Consider the following 15,183-nt stretch of genomic DNA (forward strand, 5'->3'; position numbering starts at 1 on the left):
CAATGTGGCAAAGAGTAGCAGAAAATGCTGGAATTAATGTCTCCTGGCTGCCACGCATGTGTCATGAGCACATGTGCCCACACATGTAATAATAATGCATAATTAATAATAATGTAATAATAGTGCATATTAACAATAACACATTTAAAAATGAATAACTTTTAAAAATTGAAATGATATGTAAGAAAATATCTATCGGTCACAAAGTAAACCAGTAATGGAAGAAAATAAGAGAATAAATAGCTATATATAAATAATCAACATGTTAATATATATTTACCACTGTAGCAATTTATCTACATATATATGCATAGCAAAATGAAAGATACAAATCTCACTTTATCAGCAACTATACTAAATGCTAATGCGTTTTAAAGGTTATATGACTGAATAAATAAAATAATGTGATTTTATACTGCCTGCCAGTGACATGGATTAGGCTAGGAAAAAGAAATAGGATGAATTAGTGGATGGGAAAGACATGGCACACACAGTACCACAAAGAGAACCAGAATAGCTGTCAAAAACAGACAAAATAAATCACATGAAAAGCATGGTCACAAGAGATTATGTATAGCATTATATAATTAGAAAAACATCAATTCATCAAGAAAACATACCATTATATACATACACATTATATACATATATATATGCCCCTAACAGCCGAGCCAAACATTCCTGAACAAAACTGAAAGGAGTGAAGTTAATAATGGGAAGTGAGAGACTTCAATCCTCTACTTTCAATAATGGATCCAGTAAGCAGGTGGAAGATCAGTAATGAAATCGAAGGCACCCTAGGACTCTAAGAACCAGAAGCTCTATCTGTGGAATGTTCCATCCCTATTTTCAAGTGTGCCCAGACCGTTCCTCAGAATAGACCATTTGGATGACCATAGAGCAAGTATCCATAGCTATAGAAAGATTGAGATTATCCATTGTATATTCTCTGGTCACAGTCGAATGGAAAATCAATAACAGGAAAGAAAGTGTAACTCTATAAACAGACATGCTAATTAAATTACATATTCCTGAATAGTCAATAGCCTAAATAGTAAAATCACTAAGGAAAAATTAGAAAATACTTTGTGATGAATGACAATGAAAACAATATATTAAAATCTACAAGGTGCAAGGATACCAGTAATAAGAAAATGTTTACCAATAAATGCCTACAGAAACAAAGAAGAGACTCTCAGGTAAGTAATGTCTATCTAAGATACCAAAAAATAAAAAATAAAAAGGAAAGTTAAAATCCAAAAACAAGAAAGGAGAAGAAAAAATGCATAAATGCACCTAAGAACAACAAAAGTATTTCACACACAACAATTACATGGATCACATATCTCTCACAGATATAAGGCAAGCAGGAAAGGTCATTAATAGCTGGCCATGATGAGATGCACCTTTACTCCCTCTTGGAGGCAGAGGCAGGCAGATCTCTGTGGGTTTGAGGCCAGCCTGGTCTACATAGTGAATTCCAGGACAGCCACATCTACATAGTGAGACCAGTATAGGAAAAAAAAATCATTAAGTATTAGCAATGTTAACGATAGGAACCCACTGTAAACACGTGTAGTATTTATGTTCTTTAATCAAGTTAAGGTGTTCATCCCAACGATTTGACTCCCTAATTGACAGTTGTTAGCCACTTTCTGAGTGTCCCTGCTGTTTTAGAGGTTCTCTTGCTACCTGCTTTAGTGCACTCCACATTCTGGGTCCATTAAAGATTAAAAGTGAAAGAGAAACACTACCCTTTACACCTTTCTATGGGAGAGCCAGATCTCCACAGATTTCTGATTATGATCAGATGGGTTAAAATGGATTAGAGAATCTTTCTGTTCCCCGTTTCCTCAAGTAGTGTGCTGGAGTTGTGATTCTGAGTTCTTATTAAGAAGCTCAGGAATGAAGTGCTAGGGATTTTAACGAAATTACCGACCTTTATCATCAAACTATTGAGTTACTGAAAAGCACATATCCTCTCCTCCTCTCTTATGAACCCCCACACACCAGCTAAGTAGTTGAGGATGACCTTAAACATCTGATCGTTCTACCTCCACTCCCCAAATGCTGGGATTACAGCTGCATACCACGCCCAGCTAAAATAAAGTCACTCCCAAACAAACAGGAAAAGATTTGAACTGCTGCCTTCTCATAATAAATCAGATTCACTAAGTAGCTCCATCTCACTGTCTCTTCTGATTTTGTTCCAAGGCTCTGTGGTCAACCTCCTATAGATGGCAGTATCAGACGGGAGGCAAAGATCCAGGGTCTGTGTGGCACCCTGAATCTGTCTTCCCCATCAGGTAGATTAGCAGTAGGTAACCAAGTCCCAAATCGATTATCCAGGGGACCTTCAACTCCGTGCCGTCCAATGAGCTGCGAGGGAATGTAACACACACACACACACACACACACACACACACACACACACACACACACGTCAACTCAATATTCAAAACAATAGGTTCTGAAAGGAAAGGATTATGAATTTATTTCTTGTGAAAATGTATGGAGCCAGAAATCATGCTAAGGAAATCATCCAAAGGAAAATTAAACAGACCCAGAAACAAATAGTGCATGTTTTTCGTATAGGAAAAGTAGATTTAAATTTGTATGTGTTGGGGGTCAGAGGGAGGGCGTGATTAAACTAGAAATGGGATTGGTAAGGAAAGGAGGGTTGTAAGATGGGGGAATGGGAGGGCAATAGAGTTGTGGCCAGAAGGCAGAGAGGCCTTATTTGAGGGCAGGAAAAGAACCAGCGAACAGCAATCAGGAAAGATGTGAGATGCATTAAAACAAAGTATAATATCCAGAAGTGTTGGAGAGAAACCCATTGCTTTGTTAACTTAAATATTGTGTAAATAACTAAAAAAGAAGTTTGGCATATTTTGTTATAAAAAAAAAGAAAAAGAAAAATCGTTGTCATGTGAGATTTCACGGTAGAATTCCAGCAGTTTATGAGACGCCTCCTGGGGAGCACGCGTTCAGACTCCAGCCAGGCTGGAGACCCGCCCCGGGTTAGTTAAGCTTCGCTTCTCAAGCAAGGCTTGATTTTCGACGTTTCTGATTGGTCCGCTCAGACCCAGCGTCCAATCATCTGGTAGGTCACTGTGAGCCAAGGGCCTGAGGCTAGGCCTATAGGCCCTGATTCGCTTACACTGAGAGGTCTGGATTGGAACTGATAGCTGGGAGTGAAGATGGCAATAGAATGAGACAAGACCTGAGGGTGCCCCCAAGATTGAAGCAAGAGGAGGATGGGCGGGGCCTAAATGTGATCCACCCTTTCTGGCTTGGTAGACTTAAATGACCATCCTTGTGAAAGAATGAGTGGAATTCCAATTTCACCCCCCAAATATTGTAATGGAATTATGCGCACTGAATGTTCACACTTTTAAGTGCGTCTGACTGTGTAGTGAGACTTTTGGTTTCTTTAAAAGCTTAGATTATGTAAACATGTTTTTGTTTTAATTCCAGGTGTGAAACATGAGGCTGCCTAGATCATCCACAGCTGCAGACTTTTGACTTGTGCATGCTCTGGCAGGGGTTTAATTCTGCCAGCTGCAGATAGCTTAATTCTGGGGACTATGAAGAGGGTATAAATGCCAGAGGCCAGAGAGAGCTCTGAAGAATAGAGGAGGTGCTCTGAAGGAGACGTTGTTCCTCCTGATGGTTCCTGCTCCGGCTCCTGCTGTTGAGAAACGAAACAAGAAGTTGGAGATACCCTGACTAGACTAAGATTGGACTTGCCCGAAGGAACTAATTCAACAGGAAGTAGTTTAAAGAGACCTATGCCCCCTTTCCTCTCTAACCTTCTTTCTCCTACCTGGTGTTGGAGTGCTGGAAGGAATAAGGGTGGGAAGAAAGGTATATAAAAACTCAAATCAAGTAGCTAAAACAAATATGCCAACATGACTGTATCTGCTTCAGGGTGTTTAAAGAAATAAAAGGTGAAGTGAAAAGGAAGAAGTCGCCCTTATCTCCAAGGCTGTGTCTCTCTGTGCCTGTTTGTATTAAGATGTTTAAAAGTTGGGCTTGGAAGTGCAGGCCTTCTGGTTGCCAGAGAGGCTGAAGCAGCAGGATCATAAGTTCATGGCCTACTTAAGCAATTTAGGGGAGCCTGTCTCAAAATACTGGACACAAATGCAATTTTACTGCTGCTGTCTTTGGAGTGTACAAATACACAAAAAAAATAAACATAAAGACTGAGACTGTAGCTCAGCAGTGAGCTCTGGGTTCAATGCCCAGTACTGTAAAGGAAGTACTGCATATTAAAGTTTTCTAAGTGTCAGATTTCATACCATATTATTTAAATGATATTTTTAAAAGGAAAGGCAAATTAGTGTCTATCAAATGCTCTCTTCTACCAATCTTCCTGTTTTAACTTTAATCCTGTGCTTTTCTACCGCATTGACATAGGTTGCACTTCCGCTATGTATATATGTATATTTGATCTGTACGTTTGAGTCCAAAGGCTAACTGACACGGTGTTCTTTTGCTTCACCACTGGGGAGGACACTTCTGTATCACTACAGTAAGGAGTTGGGAGTTTCTCAGTCTCTGCCACTGTGATATTATGCTGCTTCGCATTCCTATGATCCAGAATGTTCTTTAGACAGAGGCAGAGTAGCTACTTAGGAAACAGAAGTGACCTTAGAAGGAAAGGGCCCGGTTGTGATTTTGAGACTCTCTGGTTGACATCCAGGAATTTCAACGTAATTAACTAGACCACCTGCAGAAAATTGTACTAGCTTGTCTGAGAAAACAACTTAGAAGAGATTGTTAAAGAGTAACCAATGCTTTTCCTCTCCTAGCCCTCCTTTTCAACCTGCAAGCTCCACGATATACCTAAGCAATCTCCTCTTCAAGGACAGAATTCTTTGAATAGACTCAAGCACACCAGCACATACAACCTTTCTACTGTCTAAACTTAGTCACGGATTAGGTAGCTTCAACCCCGGCCCCCATCACATTTATTGCTATTGCTAGGGTACTTGGGGAGGTTCCTCGGTGAATGCTGACACCTCAATCTCTTTAAACGTGCCTTGTTTTTCTGTTTAATTAATAAACTCAACAATTTTTGTCTCACTTTGCTGCACACTGAGATTCCTTCTTGAGGATGTCAAGGATCTGGGTGCAGCTGAGTGTGGGGAGAGGAATTCCCAGGCTGTACTGCCCAGGGCAACACTGGCTTGCATTCCTCATGTCTGCTATAGTCTCGCAACTTCAGACTGGGTGTCTCTATGGTATGCAGCCACCCCTTTCCTCCATTTCTACCCCTTCAATGAAGGTCTTAATTCAAACAAGTCCTGGAGACTGGCAAGTGTTCCTGGATCCTCTCCTAGAGTATTCTGAAGTTATGTCTTCCCACTAGCAGACATCCCATGACCCTGTCTACCTGTTACTTCATACTATTCTAGTAGGAGTAAAGCCATATCTTTGTTAACAGGATAAATCTTTAACACAAATCCCTCATTTTACCAAAATCAAAATGATTACAATTTGCCTCATAACTTATGCTTTTAGAAATTCTTCCCTACCCCTTGTTTCCTGGATGACTGCTTTATGTTATGGATCCTAGAATTTGCTTTATTCTTTTAAACATTTAACACACTGGATTGCCGCCTTTGAAATTCAGTGACATAGTTTTCCTGACTCCATCTGCAGTCTGGCCTTTCTGTTATAGGTGCTGCTTTCTTTTCACATATTCAGGTCCCACAGAGTCTGTCTCTGAGCTCTCATTGTCCTCATTCTGTTTGCTTTTATTACTGTCCCACTGCTATCTGGAGGACTGGTCTTAAGTATTCTAAAGTGAGTTTGATCGTTGGTTCCTTTTTATCTGTATATATTTTAACAAGTTTATTTAAAAAAATAATCAGGCATGGCAGCAGATGCTTGGAATTCCAGCACTTGAGAGGGAGAGGCAGGAAGATCAGGCACTCAAGTCATCCTAGGGCACATAGCAAGTTTAATGTCACTTTGGGCTACATGAAATCCTGTCTTCAGCCAAAGCAAACCACACTGTTCCACTGACACTTTATTCTGGGCAACAAGAAATATATTTTTGTCTCAGTGTTTGAGTTTTATCCTCTTCCTCTTTTATTTAAATCTCTTGGTCTCTGATGGGACATAGGAGGCAAACTCCTTACAACACAGGATAGCCTGGAATTTGTGTCCCAGTTGTTTCCAGAGTTCTTAGGGCAGTATATGGGTCCCCAAAACCTCAACAGACTAGGCTCAGCCACCTGCATTCATTATATCAATTAATGAAATAGTGAAAAGCAGAGAAAGGAGGATTCATTCATTGTTACCACACTGCGAAGAGGAACAAATAAAGGGATCTAGAAGCCTTCAATTGTTCATGAGTACTGACATACACTCTAGGCTTAAGTAGCAGGTAAGAGTTTAATTAATAGATAGAGCTAAACTATACTGGTCAAGGTATGGCTCTACCATGGTCTAAGCTTTGGTCTGTGTGGTCCAGTAAGTTCTCAGAACTGTTTGAAGTCTCCTGGAAGGCAGCTTTGGACTTTGGTGGGCACTGTGGGCTTCAGCCTTTTCCAAACTTGGGACTCCTGAGAGAATTTTTATTGTTTGGTATCTATCATTTCGATAGTCTGATAGGCTAAGGAGATGTACAGTCTCTCCCTAGTGTACTCCTGCCTAGCATTTACAACACGGTTACTTCAATCTACAGAGTGTTAGATTGAAGGTATTTTCTACCACATCAGGCTTAATTTTTTTTGACAATGATCTATCTTGCTGATTTAAAAAGAAAGTGGTTTTTATATTTCAACTCTTCAGATAAGTGATTTGTCTCATTACTGGTTTGTACCTTAAACTTGATCCGTCCTTCCTCCCTCTCCTGTTTTCTACATCAACTTAAATGGAACCATTAGCCACTTGACCCTCCTGTCTCAGAGACTTTTCCATTGCTGTAAAGAGACCATGACAAAGTTGACTCGTAGAATAAAGTGTTTATTGGGGGCTTACTAGAATTCCTGATCATCATGACAGGGAGCATGGCAGCAGGCATGCATGACACTGCAACAATAGCTCAAACCTTTACCTCTAGCTTCAAATAGGGGGCAGGGGCTAGGGGGTGGGGGGTAGGGAGTAGAGAATACACATTAAGTAGGAAATGTGTGCTCTCAAAATCTCAGAGGCTGCTCCCAGTGATACACCTCCAACAAGGCCATACCCTCTAATCCTTCCCAAAAAGTTCCATCAGTTGGGGACCAAGTGTTCAAGTTTATAAACCTATGTGAATTATTTTCATCCAAACCACCAAACCTTCCACATCTCTGGAATAATCTATTGGCTTTCTCACAAATTATATATATATATTATATACCATATATATATATATATATATATATATATATATATATACACTTGCTTATAGAAAGCAAGTTTTATACTTATTTTGTAACTATTTTCTGATGTAGGAAAGCAAAGATTTTCTTAAAGTTTCTGATTGGGCTTAAGAACATTTGACAGAAGTTTGTAAGAGAAACTTGTAGGGATGTAAAGATCTCTGCCTCTACCCTCTGAGGGTTCCATAACTCAGTCTATGAAATAAGCTGACAGGAGGCACATTAAAGGGACCAGTACTTAAGGTTGGCTTATATGTAGAGTATTACATGAAAAAAATGAAGATATCTTAAAACCTAGTGATATCTACAAGCTTATACCCTCTTCATAAGAGGGGAAGAGACAGGAAGATACAGGTAAAGAGGAGGAAGTGATTACAAGTGTGGCCATAGACCTTTTTGTACCTGAGTATTGGAAATTGAACTTGGTTCCTCACCCTTTCAAGTCAAACACTTTACAAACTGAGCTCTCTCACCAGATCCCTCATACTTCATTATTGGCATATCCCAATATGCCAAGGACCCAGTTCAGAGATAAATGCTGGACTTTATATCATGGTAGAAAAGGAGGACAGCATTTGCCAGGCAAAGTACCAGCAATATATTTGTTTCCCATGTCATCATATGCTTGGTTAGTACAGCTTCTTTCCTCTTCCTGTCCTAATTCCAATTTCTATTCTGCGATGAAATACCATGACCGAAATGCAAGTTGGGGAGAAAGGGTTTATTTTGTGTACACCTTCATTTTGCTGTTCATCATTGAAAGGAGTCAGGACAGGATCTCAAACAGGGCAGAAACCTGGAGGCAGGAGCTGTACAGTAGCCATGGAGGAATGCTGCTTACTGGCTTTCTCATTATAGCTTGGTGGCCTGCTTTCTTATAGAACCCAGGACCACAGGGCTAGGGATGGCACCACATACCTCCCCCATCAATCACTAATTAGAAAAATGCCTCAGGACCAGGTCCTAAGGAGTTCCTTTCTCTATTTGACCTAGAAGTTATTAAAGACATATGCATATTTAACACATTAAAACATTTATGTAGAATATTCAAAACATTATATATAAAACATATCACACATGAAAATTTTAAAAAATGCCAGACAATAAAGAGAAGAAAAGATCAAAATGTGCAGCAGGGTAGCAGTGGTGCACATCTTTAATCTTGGCACTCAAGAGGCAGAGAAAGGTGGATCTTTGAGTTCAAGGTTGCCTGGTCTACAAAGTGAATTCCAAGACAGCCAAGGCTACACAGAGGAATCCTGTCTCAAACAACTAAAAGAAAAAGAAAAAAAGAAAAGAAGAAAAAGAATACTGTGTACAATGTTGCTGGTTAAAAAACAAAACACATTTTTCTACTATATTAAAAACCACAATAGAAGCAATGGAAGAAATAGCTTAGTGGTTAAGAACACTTGTTCTTGTAGAGAACCCTGAGTGACTGTTCCTTACACCCACATGATGGTTCACAATTATCTGTAACTCTACTTTCAGGACATACACTGAGTACACATACTTAGATGTGGGAAAACTACTAACACATAAAAATAAACATGTATCTAAGACAAACTAACAAAACCTGAAATTGAACAAAAAGACAGACTACTCTGAAAAAACAAACAATACAAGCAATCTATTCCCAGAAGGAATGTTAAACTAGCCAACAAACATAAAATTTGAGTTAAAAATAACCGACATTATTCTATATCCTTCAGTCTCTGAACAAAATGAATGAGCCCACAGAGCATGGGAAGCTGAAACTGACACTTCTGGAAGTTGAGGTGTTCTTAGAATGCCATTTACTAAATGTAAAAAGTACTTTATAATTAGCAATATGGGGTCCTATTTGTTGCATCGTATTCAGTTTAGTATTTGCCACAGATTAACAAATGATCATAATAACTTTATGTGAAAGACTAAATAAAGCTAACTAAAAAAAAGTTAAACAACACCCAACTTTTTTGAAAAACAAAACACCACAACCAATCAAATAATTGTTTAAAACAGCCTCTAGCTGTATAGCCTAGACTAGCCTAAATTCAGGATCCTTTAGCTTTGGCCTCCTGTGTACTTGAGATAACAAATCAATGCCTTAGACAATTGGTTTTCTAAAATTTTGTTGAACTAGAACAACAACAAAGCTAAATTCAGGGCCAGAAAGATGGATCAGAGTAAAAAGGAACTTGCCATCAAGCCTGATGACTTGAGCTAATCTCCCGGACTCTAGTGGAAGACAACCAATTTCAAATTGCCCCCTCGACTTGCTGATACAAAAGCCTTCCCTCCTTCCCTCCACACAAATAACTTAGGATAGAAAAAGGGAACTCAACAAACCAGGTGTGTGGGGAGGAGGGGGTCGCTAACTCTAGCACTTGGGAAGGAGGATCAAAGACAAAAGTGGCTTAACTAGCAAAATCTGCAAAAGCTTCATTATCTGTGGACATTATCTGCAGTACATGGAAGATAACCAACTGTCCTTGAGAATTGAAGCACCACGCACTTCCTCAAAGTCAAACCTCCCAGCACCCAGGATTCTTGTAGTTTTGGTGGCTCGAATTAAAAAAACTATTGCGCATTTGTCTTGCCCAGGCCCTATGCCGAGTGCTGCAGCCCATTGCAACTCAGGGCACTTACCTGGAGAGGTACCACCCAGGCCATTACACTACCATGCCTTATCCACACCTGGAGAGGGTAGATTCTCCCAGGGATATCAATTATAAAACAACCCAGCTAAAAGGCTTTTTCACAGAAGCTTGGAGAAAACAAGCTAGGTGGACCTTAATTGTCTACAGGGAAAGGAGAATACCTAAAGCTACCCGGTTGTTTCTAACTCCCACTAAGTTTGTACCCAAATTACACTAGTTGCTGTGAAATTAGTGACAAGCTCTTTTGAGTTATGTAGGTGGCTCTGAAAAGAGCCGTTGGGTTATTGAAGAAGCCTCCAACTGTTCACTTTTTCTTGGGCGCCGCCTTCTTGGGCTTAGCTGGGGTCTTTGGCTTTGTCACCTTTGCCTTGGAAGCCTTAGGCTTCACTGCCTTCGCCTTGGAAGGGCTCTTGGCTACCTTCTTGGGCTTCACCACCTTCGGCTTCTTGGGACTCTTGGAAGTCTTCTTGGCGACTGCAGGTTTCTTGGGCTTCTTTGGAGTCTTGACAGTCTTCTTCGCTGCAGCCCCAGCAGTCTTCTTGGGTTTCTTAGCAACCCCGGGTGCTTTTGCTTTCACCGACACTTTGGTGGCAGTGGCCTTGGAGTCACCCTTTTTGTTCAGCTTAAAGGAGCCAGCAGCGCCGGTGCCCTTGGTCTGCACGAGGGTGCCTTTATTCACCAGGCTCTTCAGCCCGAGCTTAATGCGGCTGTTGTTCTTCTCCACATCGTATCCCGCCACCGCCAGCGACTTCTTGAGCGCTGCCAGGGACACGCCGCTGCGCTCCTTGGAAGATGAGACCGCCTGCACAATGAGCTCGGACACCGAAGGTCCCGCGGGCTTCTTCCGAGGAGCGGCAGCTTTTGCTGGCTTCTTGGTCTTCTTTGCTGGGGCAGGTTTCTCGGGAGCAGCTGAAGTAGCCTGAGCGACTGGCGCCGTCTCCGACATGGTTGCTGGAGAGTAAACAACAGCAACAACCAAGACGAAGAAAAGAAGTAGAAAGACAAGGCCACTGTGCGGCGTATTTATAGAGCAGGGCCGCGCTGTGATTGGTGCACGCTAATGCCCGCCCCCTGGAACCTGAAGTCCCGCCCCTCGTGTCCCTGGATGCTTGCAAGATTTCAGAGCCTAACTCCTTCGAGATGCCAGGGACCTATCTTAGTTCGTGTTTTACGCTTAGAGGCGGCCTCCAAACTTCTCGGGCTGGCTGCTTGAGTTGGAGTTTCAACCAGAGCAGGAACAGTTTTTACTCTCCTGCTTTATCATCGGAAGGTAGTAGATGCCTATCAAAAAGTAGCTCAACTAGCGAAAGGTGGCTGTAAATTAGGCAATCAAAACCCATAAAGCTAGCCTGTAAACCTTGTTTGTGGGTTTCAGCACTGATTCTTGGCAGTACTGAAAGCTATGTAATATCCTTTTTATATTTTACATTTCATATTTATAGTTATGGAAGCGTAGTTGTTCTAAGGAGTGTCAGCATGCGACAGTGGTTTCATATTGCGAGCCAGCAGCTCTAATAGAACGACTGAACTGTACCACACAATACTGAGAAAGCGCCTATTGTTCGAGAGAAAAGCCATGGCATAACTTATCCCGGGTTATGCAATTACGCAATAGCTCTTACCCAGTTTCTTTTAAAGAAGACATTTAAAATGTAATCTTAACGTACGGTGACGATTTCTATTGTTTTTATTTAAACAATAGTTCTCGAACGTATCGAGTGACCTCTAGCCACGAATGCATGAAAATACTTAGAGAATTCAATCCCCAAATGCAAAAACTCAAAGCATACATGCAAGTACAGCCATTTAATGAAGCTCATAATAACCCGAGTCAGACTTCTGTATTTTTATTCCCAAGTTTCTCTCCGTGGTTTACAGTGCGGGTTGCAACAAAATGGAGTCTTTCCACGCAAATGAAGAATTCTAAATCTGCTGTTTTAGTGGCTATTTACGAAACGCAGTAAGCCAATCAAAAGGTAGAATCTGGCCTGCCCTCCTTCAATTGCAAAAGTAACATTCTACATTTCAATACTCGAGACATCAAGATTGTTCTCTATTCTTCAATAGCACCAAGTCCAAGCTCCAATGTGTTGGGAGGCAGAAGTGCTGTAGAAGAGGACAGTCACTGGAATTTTATTTTATTTAAAACGTACACACACATATACAAAAAAAGTGTGGCAGCAGACTACCTTAGCCACAGAGAACCAGCAACTGCAGTTCTAAAATATAAACCAATGAAAGTCTTAAACGTCACAGATGACCAGTATTTTCATCCAATCACTATTTTTTGTATACTATAAATAGTAGTTCTGCGCGCACTGTTTCCATGTTCCAAAGTGTTCAGTCACTACCTATTTAGCTATGGCTCGTACAAAGCAGACCGCTCGTAAGTCCACCGGCGGCAAGGCCCCGCGGAAGCAGCTGGCCACTAAGGCCGCCCGCAAGAGCGCCCCGGCCACCGGCGGCGTGAAGAAGCCCCACCGCTACCGCCCCGGCACCGTGGCGCTGCGCGAGATCCGGCGCTACCAGAAGTCGACCGAGCTGCTGATCCGCAAGCTGCCGTTCCAGCGCCTGGTGCGCGAGATCGCGCAGGACTTCAAGACCGACCTGCGCTTCCAGAGCTCTGCGGTGATGGCCCTGCAGGAGGCGAGCGAGGCCTACCTTGTGGGTCTGTTTGAGGACACCAACCTGTGCGCCATCCACGCCAAGCGTGTCACCATCATGCCCAAGGACATCCAGCTGGCCCGCCGCATCCGGGGAGAGAGGGCGTAATGTTTTTATGCTTTCTGTCTCAAAAAAGGCTCTTTTAAGAGCCACCTAAAATTTCATCTAAAGTTGCTGTACCCTATTTCGCGGTTTTATTCTAGTAAGTAGTTGTGGTTATGATTTTAGTATGCCAGTTGTGTATATAGTTCTATGTTTCAACAGAAGCTAGTTGTTTACATTAGGTGTCCTATGAATCAGGAAAACTGAAGTTAGACGCATGGTAAACCATAAGGTAAGGATCACTTTAATTTCAACACTTTTTTGTAACCTTCCTTTTAACTCATTCTAACAGGTAAAATAATTAACTTTTTAGTAAGATTGAACTTATTTTCCTGATAACTGTAAGAGTGTCCATTTTAAACGTTTGGAGTCATGTTTAAAAGATTATCATTTCTTCCATGTAAATTAAAATCTTAGTTTAGCTTCTAGCTCTTTCAGATTTTTTTTTTTCCTCCACTACATCCATGCTTGGAGCTAATAACTAAAAATGTGTGTCATCAGGTGGTATCTTAACACTGTGCCAGAAATCGAGGTGAGCCTGTGGCCTTGAGCCTCTCTCAAGAGAAATGCTGGCAAGAATTAATATATAGTTAGGCCTGTAGATGACTTAACTAAACCCAAAATAAATATAACTAGATATTTACCAACAAATTCCAAATATTCCCATCACCATTCTAACAGAATCACACAAGGGTTGTTGGTTGTTGTTACTTGATTGTTCGTTTTTCTTTTTTGTTTTTCCAGCCACGGCTTCTCTTTATGGCGCTGGCTGTCCTGGAACTTGATCTGTAGCCCAAGCTGGGCTCAAAAATCTTCCTGCCTCTGAGTCTTGAGTGTTGGGACTAAAAGTATGAGCCACCATTATCTGGCGTGAAGGTGATAAACCAAAGAAATGACACAAAACACAAGGAGATTGACAGTACATACTAAAGTTACATTCACAACTTAGAACAAGGATGACAACAAGCCTAGATGACAAGAGGCCTAGAGCTCCATCCAGGGCCTTAGAAGTTGGGAGATCCGGCTTTCATTAACTTCCAAGTAAACCTGCCTCTAAGCTTTGGCTCCTTCAAATCCTACACGGCCCCTCCACCCCACCCCCCCTACCCGAAACTATTCCATTTATATTCATTCACTTTCACACAAGCTCATCCCCATTCCGAATCTCTGGACTCTGGCCCTGGGGCATAGCTTTTTTCTATGATACTTTGACTGAGGCTGCCATTATTTAGAAAAAAAAGGAAGGAGAAAGCATGTGGTGGTCAATATAGTCAGTTGTAAGCAATTTGAACATGTGAGCCTCAGGTGAAATTCCTGGTATAATTTTAGAACACTTTATAGATTCACTCAGTATTGAACTACATCTTCCTAGAAACAAAGAGGTCCTTAAAGAAGAAAGTAAAAATTAAAACTGGAAATCATTAGAGAGAGACCCCATCAGACAAGTCTGGTGTGAATCACATGAGCGAAGTATTACTTAACCTCATCAGGAGGTTGAAGCAAGATAATAAAGTATTTGAGGCATGGGTGTCCCAATATAGTGAGTTACGGGTCCGCTTGGGCAACAAAGTAGCATCTTGTTTCCCAAAAAAAAAAAAAGGAGGGGGAGAGGGAAAGAGATGGTGCTTAAACTGAATTATTAGAATTTTTACTAGATTTCAAAGCAATGTTCCCCATTAAGGGATTTTGAGATGTTAACTACTAGCAAATATTTCCAGCCAGTCCCACAACAAACAAATACAATTAGTCTCCTGATAAACAGGTTTGTACCAAAATGGATAATCAAACATAATTTTTTTGTCTTCATCTTCTTCAAAGGTGATTGTGTTTCCGGTATAAGGCTGTGCCAAGATAGGCAGGAGAATCTGTGAAAGGCTGGCCTTCATTAGACCCTAAAAACTCTGTCAGTGCTGGTATGAGGAGTTATGGGTAGTGGGAGGCAGTAAGGTATCAGACATTAAGGATTCTCTCTAAACTTCAGGACCACATCAGAATTATTGTTTCCTTAGAAACAGCTAGATACTACCCCAGAGCATGTATTTTTGTTTTTCCTTACACTATTAATATGAGAACTGCATGGCTGACAAGCATTTTAAATTTAGCTAGTATAGTCCAAATTGTACTGCAAGTGTAAAGTATATTCCAGATTACAAAGACAATACATGAGAAAAAAATTAACAGAATAGTTTCATATTATTTACTGAAATTGTACTTGTTTATCATGGTTGACAGCATTAAGATAGGTTTCAGTTGTTTCTTTTTGGTTTTTAGTTAGAAAATTTTAATTAAATATATGATCATATAGTTTTGTGGAAAATTATTACTGTATAGAAGATAGGATAGTGATTTATAGATCAGCAACTAACTAAATGAATCCTTGATATTGCCAAGCCTCCATT

General features: G+C 40.9%; 2 protein-coding genes across 2 annotated transcripts in view; one reads left to right on the forward strand and one right to left on the reverse strand.

Annotated features, from left to right (window-relative positions):
- Positions 1 to 10,276: 10,276 nt before the first annotated feature.
- On the reverse strand, positions 10,277 to 11,007 carry LOC114628375 (histone H1.1). The gene has a single exon (XM_028776348.1). It carries the CDS (start codon positions 10,962 to 10,964, stop codon positions 10,323 to 10,325), a length of 642 nt encoding a protein of 213 aa, XP_028632181.1. The 5' UTR covers positions 10,965 to 11,007; the 3' UTR covers positions 10,277 to 10,322.
- Positions 11,008 to 12,379: 1,372 nt separating this feature from the next.
- The window catches only part of LOC114628299 (histone H3), a 132,596-nt gene continuing 129,792 nt past the window's right edge, over positions 12,380 to 15,183 (forward strand). The window contains exon 1 of the mRNA XM_028776263.1: positions 12,380 to 12,791. Within this exon, the coding sequence (XP_028632096.1) occupies positions 12,380 to 12,790 (411 nt within the window). The 3' untranslated portion in view covers position 12,791. The remainder of the gene's footprint in view (positions 12,792 to 15,183) is intronic.

Source organism: Grammomys surdaster, unplaced genomic scaffold, assembly GCF_004785775.1.
Source record: "Grammomys surdaster isolate TR1022 unplaced genomic scaffold, NIH_TR_1.0 267, whole genome shotgun sequence".
Classification (NCBI taxonomy): domain Eukaryota; kingdom Metazoa; phylum Chordata; class Mammalia; order Rodentia; family Muridae; genus Grammomys; species Grammomys surdaster.

Bases quoted from the DNA above. Each gene is read 5' to 3' on its own strand.
- LOC114628375 (XM_028776348.1), bottom strand. From the start codon at position 10,964: ATGTCGGAGACGGCGCCAGTCGCTCAGGCTACTTCAGCTGCTCCCGAG.